At 46.6% G+C, this 14,374-nt stretch overlaps 1 protein-coding gene across 1 annotated transcript in view; it reads right to left on the bottom strand.

The window, feature by feature from the left end:
* The window catches only part of RLIM (ring finger protein, LIM domain interacting), a gene marked incomplete at its 5' end in the record, with an annotated part of 275,393 nt that extends 267,829 nt beyond the window's left edge, over positions 1–7,564 (bottom strand). The window contains 1 exon segment of the mRNA XM_044057670.1: positions 7,375–7,564. Coding sequence (XP_043913605.1) covers positions 7,375–7,543 — 169 coding nt within the window.
* Positions 7,565–14,374: the final 6,810 nt, after the last annotated feature.

Genomic DNA, 14,374 nt, shown 5'->3' with positions numbered 1-14,374 from the left:
GATGTCGCTGAAGGAGACGTCTTCAGGGGATGACCTTGGGGAACCTTCCCCTTCCTCCAAATCTGTGTCCTCTGTCAAGGACTCAGGGGAGTCCAAGTGCCTCCTCTTGCACTTGCGTTTGTGAGGGACCTCCTTGGGGGGGGGGGGCTGTTCGAAGAGGCCTCACCAACTACATCCTGTTCCAACAAGGGAACTATCTGGGACGTCTGAGCAGGCTGCCAATGGGGCCGGGTGATGGAAGGCGGACCCATCTGACAGGGAGTGCAGGGCGGAGCCATAGCTGAACCAGGGGGCTTGGAATCCCTAGACAAAACCCTCTCCACATCGAATGCCAAAAGGAGAGCTGCTCTCCCTAGGATCCGAGAGCAGACCCTCGCTTGGATCCGACGTGCAGATCGGAGCTGGCACAGACGCGGTCGGATCCGAAGGGCCAGTATGCTCCAACCGAGACGGAGCCGAAGTCATACTGACACCTCCAGATCCGAAGCTCAGCTCTCTGCTCAGAGAGCTCTGATCCGAAGAAAATGGACCAGACTCGAAGGTGCCATCGGCGCCGAAGTACCCGATACAATCGGCGCCAACAGTCCCCCGGCTCCGACGCTACCCAGCTCCGAAGGCTCCGAACCCCGGTAGTGGGTCAGAGAAGGAGCAACTGGGGTGAAAAAGGGGTCGAGCTCCCCCCCGGAGGGGGGGGGGCAGGAGCACTCCCATCTGCAGCTGGGCCTGGAGAAACCTACACATCATCCGGTCCAAGTCTGTATCAGACATACTGCGGGTAGACCTTGATGAGGCCACAGAGGCAGGCCGGGAGTGCCACCTCGATGACCTCGAAGGCGACCGGGTCTCCTCCTCCGGCCCCAGTGAAAAGCAGGGAGATTGGAGCCGGGAAGGAGAAGACTGAGGCCCTAGGAGGAGAAACACGTTTGGTTGGCGGGGCTGATGCAGAAGCTTTGGCCCGCCGCTTGTGGTGCTTTTCGCGGCGTTTCTCCTTTCTGGCTTCCCTCTCTTCCTGGCCCAAGGTGGGAGGTTGAGTCCCGGCCAGGGGAAGGGGTATAGCAGGTGGCGCTGCTGTGGCAGGTGCCATGGAGGGACCGGAGGACGAAGCAGAGTCCGGGGGCAGAAGTCCTGCTAGAATCAGCTTCGACCTCCGGTCCTTGAGGGCCCTGGGGTTGAACGCTGCGCAAATTGTGCAGCCGGTGAAAAGATGTTCAACCCCAAGGCATAAAATGCACCGAGTGTGGCCATCTGCTGGGGACAGCTTATGGCCACACTCTGTACACTTTGAAAAGAATGTTTTGGGTGCCTCCGCCATACCTACAAAGGGTCAGAGTTGCCGGTGCCATGTCTGACTCTAAGCCTGTCTCAAGTGGTGTCCCACAGGGCTCAGTCCTGGGCCCACTCTTGTTTGGCATCTACTTTTCCGAAGTACAAGCAAACACGGGAGGGTTATGGCTGACAAAGTTTGCAGATGACTGCAAACTGGTGAAAACACATCTGACACAGATATCCTTCAGAAGGGTCTCACAGATACGGATAACTGGTGCCAGAGCCACAAGTTAAATGCCAAAAATGCATAGTCATAAGCTACCATATAGGTGGAAATCCACTGAGCACAGAAGAGGTTATTAGGGACCTGGGGACCCAGGTTGACAGCAGTCTGTCATTCGACACCCATGTTGCAAAAATAGTTAGGAAGACCTTCTACATTGCCCACCTTATCATGAAGGGATTCACATCTAGATCAAGAGAGGTCATAGTCTCTATTTTCATCACTCATCCGACCAACGATTGAGTACAATGCCCCATTGAATGTATCTGACCCGACACTTGCAGCAGCTGGAGAGGCCACAAAGTTCCTCACCAAGAGGATTATGGGTCTCAAAATCTGACCTATGCTGCCAGACTGAAAGAACTCCAACTCTATTCAGTGCTCAGGGGTGACCTGTGCCTGACATACAAGGCATTATCAAACCCTGACTTGATGTACATGCTTCACCTCAAAAAATCTAGATCCATCAGAGCCACATTACCCAAAGACTGAACAAAATATATGTGAGGCAAAGCACCTCGCTGGCTTTGTTTAAGAGAAATCTTGACCAATGGATGGGAGATGAGGCACAGCAAAATAATGGGCATAGTTGGCAGATAGCCTAGTATGAACCTATGAACCTATGAACTCGCTAGGCCCCAAAACCACACACCCTAACACGTACACGAGGGGGAGGGAATAACACTAAAAAGAATAACTAAACACCAGATAAAGAAAAACGTTAATGCTACTGGGGAACTATGCTAACACACACACACAAAAATTTGTTTAAACTAGGAAAAAAGGAAGATTTTCTCACAAATCCAGCAACTACCACGCCTGGAAGCTCGATCAAGCTGCTGAGAGAACCGTGGCAAACTAGATCTGGGGTCAGGAAGGGATAGCAGGGGATTATGGGTAAGGGGGAGGAGCTTGGACCTTAGCTGTTGGAAGCAGCCGGCTCGGATCCGATATGGATCAGATAACACATAGGTTGATGGACAAATGAAGTTAACTACTTCAGATCGAAAATTTCAGGTAGCGACCGGCACTTGTGAACTGCTTCTGCTTCGGGCTCCCACGTGGGAAGAAAAGTTGATGTCATAGCGTTGGCTGCATGTTTTATACCCCTAACGTCATGGAAGAGGCAACAGCATCAGACGCAGAAATCCCAAGACTCTGGTATTCAGGTTGACTGAGGGCTACCTGCAAGCAGATAACCCAAGTGTGATGACTGCAACAGTGAAACACTAAGAACATCTACCTCTTGTCAAACAAGGATGGGAGGAATCCCTCAGGGGCTATCAGAAACAATGAGTCAAGGTTCTCCTTCAATGTCCAAGGTGGATGCCTGCAGTATCTCAGAGGATGTGGTCCATGGTGACCTCCGTTACAGGTTCGGCCCGTGGGTTCATAAGATAGCATGGAGTGAATAGCCAAACTGGTAAACATCTCGGGAGAGACATCTGGCCCTGAAGTGCAGCCGAGGCTTCCTTCCTGGGTTTCTTGGCCTTCCACTTCGCTATCAACTTGGCTTCTGAGGTCCAAGGACCTTCCATTCTTTTGGCAAGTAGCTTTAGTCACTCGTTTTCTAGATGTACGAAAAGTGAATTAAGCCTACTTTGTAAGGATTTTGGGATGAACGACTGGAAGATAAGGCAGGCCTTATGGTCATGGGAAGGCCCATGACAGAAAAAGAACCGCTGATGGCTGTCCTTATTTGGAATCTGATGTCCACATTCACATTTGCCGTTCTTAGATGACATTAAACTTAGACTATCAAAAGTAAGAAAAAGGATTGCCAATGGGGCACTTATCTGAGCTGAAGTTTCTTCGGCGGTCAAACCGTACATATGGGAAGCACGTTCTGTCTGGCAGCAAAGAAGTTCAGAGGATGGTGCGTGTGTACGTCACTTTTATACCCTATGTCCAATAGCAGACTATGTGCAACATACCACGCACCCTAGGCACTAAAGACTTTTGTATACCGGTCGATGTCAGGTTGCTTGGCAGGCTCTCTCACTTATGTAAAGTATACTGCAACAGCAGAATAGAAGGACATCATTTAGTGTCAAAAGAGGGATCATACTGTGAAGTACACAAGATAAAAGTAACAAAATTCAGTGAAACTACATAAAGAATATAAATAAGTCATCATATACCGCTGTCGCTGTAGGCAATCTGCAAGTTCACACAAAGTAAAATGCACCTCCGTGTATCAAAAGTACTGTCCATACGCAAGAAAAAGTTAACAGAGGCAGAATGCCACAACGCACTGTCCCGTTTCAAAGTTGCTTCAGTATTGAAAGGGAACTGAAATACAAGTCAATCCTAGAGAACACAATGCCAAAATAAATCCAGTATACTGCTCCAACATAGGAAATTGCAGTCGGTAATTCCAAGAGTAAAAAATCAGTTTTATTAACAGAACAAGTAAGCGCTTTCGCCGTTAGGCTTTCTCAAACTCTACAGATACTGAAGCAACTTTGAAACGGGACAGTGCGTTGTGGCGTTCTGCCTCTGTTAACTTTTTCTTGCGTATGGACAGTACTTTTGATACACGGAGGTGCATTTTACTTTGTGTGAACTTGCAGATTGCCTACAGCAACAGCGGTATATGGTGACTTATTTATTACGTTTTTATTTCTTTACGCTGTTGACTGGACCTCTAGCTGCTGTATTTTTGGTGATTTTGTACATAAAGAATATAACTGCACTCCAAATTTATGTCAGACAAGGGATCAAAGAGTGGGCTGCCCTTGACTTATAAATTACTTCACTCAGTTCATCTGGGTGAACATACTAAAGCATCAGCGGCTTGGGGATAAAAGCACCGGTCCTCTTGAATAGGAAATCTTCCTCACACTGAAAACATCAGCTTAATGCTTGGCAGAATATGGCATCGACCAGCCACATCCTGTTTTTTTTTTTTTATTCTGTAAAACAAATCTGCCTGTAAAACTAGGGAGAATAACCAAGTCCTTTCCTAGCCAGTCCACACCCTGTATGACAAGATATTGCAGTGCAGGGATCTCCCAAAATCCCCAATTGGTCTTCCTCAGATGGTAGGTAAAGCCTAGAAATGCCCCGATGGGGAGAAAGGGTAATCCTAAACTGGGATGGATGGAAGTCATACTGCATTAGTGTCCTGATGCCCTAAGATCAAGCCCTTAGGGGGAACATACAGTGGTCATCATACAGACCACTGCCACCGTACAACCCCTTAGAACTCAGAGAAGCAAAGCACTGAAGTAGCTCACTAACAGCAGGGTCACCGAGAAGAATATATTTGAAAGCAGTTACTCAAACCCTGTAGGACAGCAATGACAACACTAGTACTGGAGTACATCCAGTGTGTAGTGTTTGGAAACTGTACAATCCATGGTCACATAGCTGCCTCACAAATACCCTTGGGGCTGACTCTTCTTAAAAAAAAAAAAAAAATAAAATAAAAGTCTGCAGCAGAAGCTGCTGCCCTCTGCATAATGGGCTAAAACAGGTCCTTATAGTAACATGCCATAAAAAACATACCACAAGGAAATACAAGCCAGGCCAGTCAGATGCTTAAGTCTGCTTAGATATTAGGACTACCCTGCAACACAAGCACAAAAGCAATGAGTAATATTCTTATCTCTGTCTTTTCACTACAGTACATAAACTATGTGCATCCTTCCCATTTATGCTCCTTACTGAAATGCAAATGTGAAGACAAAATGTAGGAAAGAGTGAATATCGAACACTGTACTTTTCCTTTAAACTTTTTTTTTTTTTTGCATGGAGGCACACCCCCCACCACCCGATCTTGTACACGAACTATGAAATCACCATACTTTGGAGAAGAGGGAATATTCCCTGAAATGGCCATCTCAGACTTCATATACAGTGGATATAAAAAGTGTACACACCTGTTAAAATACCAATTTTTGTGGCATAAAAAATGAGACCACAATAAATAAATTTCAAAACTTTTCCCACCTTTAATGTGACCTATAACCTGTATAATTCAGTTGAAAAACAAGTTACGGGAAAAAATATATAAAATAAAAACATACAATAAGCTGGTTGCACAAGTGTGCACACCCTTAAAACAATACTTTGAATGCTGTATTTAAAGCAAAAGGCTTCAACGGTCTTCTTGGGTACACACCTGCCATCAATTACAGACATTCTGATTAACCCCAAATAAAGTTCGGCTGACCTAGTAGGATTTTCCTGACATTTACTCAGTTGCCTGCTACAGCAAAAGCCATGGTTTGCAGACAGCTTTCAAAGCATCCAAGGGATCTCAGTGTTGAAAGGTTGTCAGGAGAAGGATACAAAAAAATTTCCACAGCATTCCATGGAACACAGTGAAGACAGTCACCAAAAAGTGGAGAAAAGATGGGACAACAGTGACATTACAAATAACTGGACGTCCCTCCAAAACTGATGAAAAGACAAGAGGAAAACTGGTCATGGAGGCGGCCAAGAGACCTACAGCAACACTGAAGCAGCTGCAGGAATTTCTGGCAAGTACTGGTTACGTTCTACATGCGACAACAATCTCCCCATATTCTACATATGTCTGACCTATGGGGTAGGGTTGCAAGACTGAGGCTTTTTCTTACAAAGACATACAGGCCCAGCTACAACTTGCAAAGCAATACATCAAGTCTACCAAAAGCATGTGGGAAAATGTGTTATGGTCTGATGAGACCAAGGTTGAACTTTTTGACCACAATTCCAAAAGGTACATTTGTCGCAAAAACAACACTTTGCATCACCAAAAGAACACCATCCCCATGGTGAAGCATGGTGGCAACAGAGTCATGCTTTGGGGGTGCTTTTCTTCAGCTGGAACTGGGGCTTTAGTCAAGGTGGAGGGAATTATGAACAGTTCCAAATACCAGTCACTTTTGGCCCAAAACCTTTAGGTGTCTGCTAAAAAGCTGAAGATGAAGAGAAATTTCACCTTTCAGCACGACAATGACCCCAAGCATACATCCAAATCAACAAAAGAATGGCTTCACCAGAAGAAAATTAAAGATTTGGAATGGCCCAGCCACAGCCCAGACCTTTAACCCAATAGAAAATCTGTGGGGTGACCTGAAGAGGGCTATGCACAAGAGATGCCCTCGCAATCTGACAGATTTGGAGCGCTTTTGCAAGGAAGAGTGGACAAATATTGCCAAGTCAAGATGTGCCATGTTGACAGACTCCTACCCAAGAAGACTGAATGCTGTAATTAAATCAAAAGGTGCTTCAACAAAGTATTAAAGGGTGTGCACACTTATGCAACCAGCTTATTGTACTTCATTTTTTATATTTTTCCCCCCAACAGATTTGTTTTTCAATGAATTGTACAAGTTATAGATCACATTAAAGGTGAGAAAAGTTTTGAAATGATTTACTGTGGTCACATTTTTTTATATCACAAAAAACTGGCATTTTAATAGAAGTGTGTACACTTTTTATATCAAGTCCATTTTTCAGCAATTCACACTCCATACACATGGACTCAAACATAGCCCCAACATTTCAAATGGTTACCTCACATTTGTTTAGCAGTCTACTTGGGGTAAAACAATGGGAAAACAACTGCGCTCTTAAAGCCAAGTGTGATACTTTCTGAGGCATGAAAGAGTTTGGCCCTGAACACTGCACCATCTTTGAGAGAAACGTAAGTGAGCAACATTATCCTGAGCAAGACTATATAATGCTCTTTGCATAATAAAAGGTTTCAAGGGAACGTCAGAAGGATATATGAGAGAAATCTGGCAGTCTAAAATACAACTCCAATACTTGCGGACATAATTTAAAACGGGCACACTAATCACTGGAGGAACAATTAAAAGCAAGTGCTATACCTGGAGTGCCAAGCAAATCATTATCTCTCATTAGCCGATATTCTTCTTCACTTAGACTGTTCACAAACTGGTAATATGCTTCTTCTCTATTTAGACGATCTCTCTGACTGCGGCGTTGAGCATCGCACTGATCACTTCCTCCTTTGTCACTGCTCTCTGCATTTTCCATGGCTGAAGGATGGAAGAAAGCCTAGGAGTACGCAGAAGTTAATTATAAATCTGTACTATCAACTTCAAATACAGAGCTTCAATACGAGTAAGCATTTTAGTGACTGTAATGGAATTTTAAAAACTGCACAACACATTCGAGCTCAACTGGATTTACAAAATAAAGTATATTTTGATTACTTTTGGGAGTGTAAGGAGTTGGCAGTCTTGAAAATTGCCCTGCAGACTGCTCATCAGAAATACTGGGTTAGCAAATTTATTTAACTAAGAAAATTTTTTGAGCTATGCTACAAAAACTAATTCTAGTGTCTACCAAAAAAAAAAAATTTACCTGAAAATGGAAATCGAAGTCTAAACCAGCTGTACTAGAAATAGCAAATCTAGTAACAGAGAAAAGAATTGGAAGTAGGATCTTTACCAAGATAAATAATTCATGCAGAGTAAAGCCAATTACCTGATCACATGCTTCCACAGTCTCTACACAGCTAAGAGTCTCAAGAATGGAAGAGGAGAATGCTTAAGTGGACAGACATGGTTCCCGAAGAATTGTTGACAAGCTTAGTACAAAAATTTTGCATCTTGCATGACCTAGTCAGTCCATTTCAACCCGCAGGACAGTGGAATGAATGTTCCCTCCTCTCAGGTGGCATCAAAACAAGACGCCCATTTATGACAATAGCTATGAAGACTATGACATCCACCCAATGTCCTGCAAAAGTATGCAGAGGCGCACAGGCTGCTGCATAACAATCAACTGGTGCATCTTTAAAGAATTCCAGCATGGTAGCTACTGCTCCTTAGTGACTGGTGGTTTATCATGCAATATTTTGTTCTATCCTGAATAATAGAAAATGTACTCAAGAATACAGAGGCAAGGTGACTTTCTGAAACCTCCATCAGAATTCTGTTTTTAAATCATGTCGCTGGAATTTCTTAAACCAGAAGAGACACCTCCTCTGGAAGGTCATCTCTGAAGCAAAGATCTTAACTCCAATTGTTAAGTACCCTGTCTTTTCTACTGCAGATTAGCTTCTGCCTGCAGATTGAAGAGTTCTAGTCCACTGAAGTACACCTTACAGTTTTTAAAAGATTGCAGTGTTTCAGCAATGTGTGCTTACATAGGACAATACCTGCCACTCCATTGACAGCAGTAACAGTAGTAGCATGGACAGGTTAGACACACCTGAAATACTTGCCATCCAATAACATAGCCTTGTTCTCCAGTTCCCATGCCACAACATTTTCAAAGTAGTGAACATTACCTCTGTCAATAGCCCTGTAAACTGACTATATGGGAGAAAAATTTTTGCCCTGTAATGGATAATATGCTAGACAGAGAAACTGGCTTATCAAAGCAGTCCATCACTTTGGGGGTAGACTGCAGGACTCTAGGGGGGACCCCCTTTAAGGGCAGCTGCCACCCCTACCAAAAGGGTTGGGAGGCTGGCATAAAGTTTAAGGTGTTTACCTTACAGACAAGGTAAAGGGTTTTATTCTCACATGGGGTAATTGGCTAAGCTTAAAATGAGCCACAAGGGCAGTAAGCCTAGTATGTTAACCTATGGACCTACAAATAGGCCAAGAGTGCCTTACACCAGCATTCCTGGTCCCCAAATGGCTGTAGATCTTATGGGAGGTCACTAGATATGGTTTCTGCCATGTCTTCTGTACAAGAAAATCCATCTCATCTGCTGGATACCACACATGGAGATCCCGTTCTATCTCCTTCCTGACACATCAATTCTTTTATCAGTCTGAATCTGGTATTCTCAGGGAGACACAAAGGAATCCCTCTCAAGCCTGTATTCAGCGAGGATCCAAGATGCTTCCTCTTCTCTCTCTCACATTCTCCCTTTCTCAAACACACTGTGAAAAGAGGTCTGTGTGAGATTGGGGGTGGGGGTGGGAATCAGCAGCAGCTACCCATAAGTCTATCTCGATGATGGCCGCCTGCTCTTTTGACTCACTGAACCCAGTCTGCTCTTTACACCTCATGTGGCAATAGGCACTTACAAATAGAGCACTGAGATTTTTTAAGACAGCATCTAAGACAAACAGCTACAGGAAGACTCTGAAGAAATGCTCAACAAGGCAATGACCATCTCATACCAGATCAATGTGATGGATTGAGCGAGAACCAACCAGGACTTAACAGTTTTCACAGTTACTCCTAAATACTAGTCATCATATGTTTCTCAATGTTAGAAGTCTGTCCATCAAAGCCATCAGGTAAGGGGGATCCTAGTACCCTTCAGCCTGATAAACACTAAGTGCTAAGCATTTGGTGAAAACCCAGAAGCCAATGTGGGATCTAAGGCAGGGGGGTCTGAAACTAAAAATGACCATTTCCTATATGTAAGCACAGAAACCTCATGGACTCCTTTGCAATTCTGCTATGAAAACTGGACCAGCAAGAAGATGCCCAAAAAGCATCCAATTTTTTTTTTTTTGGGGGGGGGGGTGAGGCAGACCCTATCGGCTGACCATTGAGCTGGACCCCCTAGGTCATCTTCCAAAAAAAAGGGGGTGAAATGCAAGCAGGAGAGGACATCCATCTTACAAGGGACCAGATCTTAACTGTTAGCACCTGCAGAGAAAAGTGTGCAATAAGATCTGTGTTGTCCACTCCCTGCACATGACATAACTAAAGCCCTGCTCCAGACCCGGTTTATACCTGTGCTTCTACGGTGGATCATGTGCCTGGCCGTGGATTCCCAACCCCCAACCTCTTAATACCTTGCCCTTCTCAATGCCAGAGCCAGCACGCACCAGACACTAAAAATGCAGGCTACTAAGCTGCTTCAATCTTCATCAAGGTTTTATCCTTCTACACCAATGGAGCTGGTAGGCAAAGGACAACTGGCTGTTCAGTGACCATGTGCCCTTTGAAACAACCTGCTCTAGACTAATTAAATTACGTATGAACATGAAATCCTCCGTCTTTGCAGGTATCAAAAAACACACTGGGGCAAAGTCTAGTCCTTGCAGACATGGTCAATCAACATGGATGTCACTCATGTACGACACAGAGGGTCTTTCAGCTGCAGCCTTCCTACTAGCTACTTGCCCCATAAAACAGTCATCCACACGAACAAGTGGAGGGACAAGTGGCCCATAATTGCTGCACAGCTGACCAAGTCCACAGTAAGCAGAATGCAGACCTGAATGGACAACTAAAGTATCACTGTTTGACGAGTGTGGATCACCTTTGGAATATGAAAGCTTCCTTAAACACACCCCCACTACATATAGTTTTACTGTTAATGCAAAAAAAAAAAAAAAAAAAATCATTCTTATGCAGAATTCAAAGTCCGAGGAAATAACATGTGAAGGCCGAAATACTGCCACAACAGTGGCAGAGGATCTTCACCTCTTGCAATTCTTTCTAGTCTGCTTTTACTACCCAACCAAAAAGTAGCCTGGCTGATAGGTCATAAAACTGGTCATAAAACTGGCCTTAGAGTCACCTGCAAACTCTGAAGTGGAGAAAGTCATGGCATCTAATCACTCTGCTAGCTTTGCTACCATAGGCTGCCCGCAGCACAGTGGATCGTTCAAAATGTACGGTCAGATTGGAATTGTAGTAACATGGTTGACTTCTAAACAGTATATTTTTTGCTCCCTATCTGGCAGCCCTGTCCCTCACTGGGATATCAGCATGTAGTTTTCTGCCTTCAAGATAAAAATTAAGGATGAGTAAACTGGCTTCATTACAGATGCATGCCTTGGACTGCCTACTTAGAGGCTAGAAAGCTGGGCTCAGCACAGTAGGAACTCTTTGCAAGTAATCACAGCAGGGCCTACAACCCAGTGCACTAGCTAGTCCAGTCTGCAAGAAACAGAATTCTGGAGCTGGTACTTTTCCATTATCGTGGCAACAGGTATAATGGGCAGTTGCAATTTTAGCATGCGGTCACAATGATCCTTAAAGTAATGTAATAAATGTATTTATTTAAATTAAAAGTGCGTGTGTGTGTCTCGATGCACGCGTGTGCGCATGTGTCTCTCGCACTCTCCGTGTGTGCGCCTGTGTGTGTGTCTCTCGCACTCTCTGTGTGTGCGCCTGTGTCTCTCTCTCGCACTCTCCGTGTGTGCGTCTGTGTGTCTCGCACTCTCCGTGTGTGCGTCTGTGTGCGTGTCTCGCACTCCGTGTCCCTCTCTCTCGCACTCCCCGTGTGCGTCCCTCTCTCGCTCTACCCGTGCGCGTGTCTCTCCCTCCGCGTGCACGTGTCTCTCTCTCTCTCTCCGTGTGTGCGTCTCTCTCTCTGTGTGCTTGTCTCTCTCTCCGTGCATCTCTCACTCTCTCTCCGTGTGTGTGCACGTCTCTCTCTCGTGCATCTCTCTCTCTCTCTCCGTGTGTGTGCACGTCTCTCTCTCGTGCATCTCTCTCTCTCTCCGGGTGTGCACGTCTCTCTCTCTCTCTCTCTGGGTGTCTCTCTCTCTCTCTCTGGGTGTGCGTCTCTCTCTCTCTCTCTCTGGGTGTGCGCGTCTCTCTCTCTCTCTCTCTCTCTGGGTGTCTCTCTCTCTCTCTCTCTCTCTCTCTGGGTGTGCGCGTCTCTCTCTCTCTCTCTCTCTCTCTGGGTGTGCGTCTCTCTCTCTCTCTCTCTGGGTGTGCGTCTCTCTCTCTCTCTCTCTCTGGGTGTCTCTCTCTCTCTCTCTGGTGTGCGTCTCTCTCTCTCTCTCTCTCTGGTGTGCGTCTCTCTCTCTCTCTCTCTCTGGGTGTCTCTCTCTCTCTCTCTCTCTCTGGGTGTCTCTCTCTCTCTCTCTCTGGGTGTGCGTCTCTCTCTCTCTCTCTCTCTCTCTCTGGGTGTGCGTCTCTCTCTCTCTCTCTCTCTCTGGGTGTGCGTCTCTCTCTCTCTCTCTCTCTGGTGTGCGTCTCTCTCTCTCTCTCTCTGGTGTGCGTCTCTCTCTCTCTCTCTCTCTCTCTCTCTCTCTCTCTGGGTGTCTCTCTCTCTCTCTCTCTCTCTCTGGGTGTGCGCTCTCTCTCTCTCTCTGGGTGTGCGCGTCTCTCTCTCTCTCTCTCTGGGTGTGCGCTCTCTCTCTCTCTCTCTCTGGGTGTGCGCGTCTCTCTCTCTCTCTCTCTCTCTCTGGGTGTGCGCTCTCTCTCTCTCTGGGTGTGCGCGTCTCTCTCTCTCTCTCTCTCTCTGGGTGTCTCTCTCTCTCTCTCTCTCTCTCTCTCTCTCTCTGGGTGTGCTCTCTCTCTCTCTCTCTCTGGGTGTCTCTCTCTCTCTCTCTCTGGGTCTCTCTCTCTCTCTCTCTGGGTGTTTGCGTCTCTCTCTCTCTCTCTCTGGGCGTTTGCGTCTCTCTCTCTCTCTCTGGGCGTTTGCGTCTCTCTCTCTCTCTCTCTGGGCGTTTGCGTCTCTCTCTCTCTCTGGGTGTTGTCTCTCTCTCTCTTTCTCTGGGTGTCTTTGTCTCTCTCTCTCTCTCTCTCTGGGTGTGTGTCTCTCTCTCTCTCTCTCTCTGGGTGTCTCTCTCTCTCTCTCTCTCTCTCTCTCTCTCTGGGTGTCTTTTTCTCTCTCTCTCTCTCTGGGTGTTTGTCTCTCTCTCTCTCTCTCTGGGTGTCTCTCTCTCTCTCTCTCTCTCTCTCTCTCTCTCTCTCTCTCTGGGTGTCTCTCTCTCTCTCTCTCTGGGTGTCTGTCTCTCTCTCTCTCTCTCTCTCTCTCTCTGGGTGTCTCTCTCTCTCTCTCTCTGGGTGTGTCTCTCTCTCTCTCTCTGGGTGTCTCTCTCTCTCTCTCTCTGGGTGTCTCTCTCTCTCTCTCTCTCTGGGTGTCTCTCTCTCTCTCTCTCTCTCTCTCTCTCTCTCTGGGTGTGTGTCTCTCTCTCTCTCTCTGTGGGTGTCGCCGTCTCTCTCTCTCTCTGTGGGTGTCGCCGTCTCTCTCTCTCTCTGTGGGTGTCTGTCTCTCTCTCTCTCTCTCTCTGGGTGTGTCTCTCTCTCTCTCTCTCTCTGGGTGTGTCTCTCTCTCTCTCTCTCTCTCTCTCTCTCTCTCTCTCTCTCTCTCTGGGTGTCTCTCTCTCTCTCTCTCTCTCTGGGTGTCTCTCTCTCTCTCTCTCTGGGTGTCTCTCTCTCTCTCTCTCTCTCTCTGGGTGTCTCTCTCTCTCTCTCTCTCTCTCTGGGTGTCTCTCTCTCTCTCTCTCTGGGTGTCTCTCTCTCTCTCTCTCTCTCTGGGTGTGTCTCTCTCTCTCTCTCTCTGGGTGTCTCTCTCTCTCTCTCTCTCTCTCTGGGTGTCTCTCTCTCTCTCTCTCTCTCTCTCTCTCTCTCTGGGTGTCTCTCTCTCTCTCTCTCTCTCTCTGGGTGTCTCTCTCTCTCTCTCTCTGGGTCTCTCTCTCTCTGGGTGTGCGTCTCTCTCTCTCTCTCTCTCTCTCTCTCTCTCTCTCTCTCTCTCTGGGTGTCTCTCTCTCTCTCTCTCTCTGGGTGTCTCTCTCTCTCTCTCTCTCTCTGGGTGTCTCTCTCTCTCTCTCTCTGGGTGTCTCTCTCTCTCTCTCTCTGGGTGTCTCTCTCTCTCTCTCTCTCTCTCTGGGTGTCTCTCTCTCTCTCTCTCTCTGGGTGTCTCTCTCTCTCTCTCTCTCTGGGTGTCTCTCTCTCTCTCTCTCTCTCTCTCTGGGTGTCGCTCTCTCTCTCTCTCTCTCTGGGTGTCTCTCTCTCTCTCTCTCTCTCTCTCTCTCTCTCTGGGTGTATGTCTCTCTCTCTCTGGGTGTCTCTCTCTCTCTCTCTCTCTCTCTCTCTCTCTCTCTCTGGGTGCATCTCTCTCTCTCTCTCTGGGTGTCTCTCTCTCTCTCTCTCTCTCTCTGGGTGTCTGCGTCTCTCTCTCTCTCTCTCTCTGGGTGTCTCTCT

This window comes from Protopterus annectens, chromosome 15.part0 (assembly GCF_019279795.1).
Source record: "Protopterus annectens isolate FY-2018-M chromosome 15.part0, PAN1.0, whole genome shotgun sequence".
Taxonomy (NCBI): Eukaryota; Metazoa; Chordata; order Ceratodontiformes; family Protopteridae; genus Protopterus; species Protopterus annectens.
This window is presented reverse-complemented; position numbering and strand designations above follow the sequence as displayed.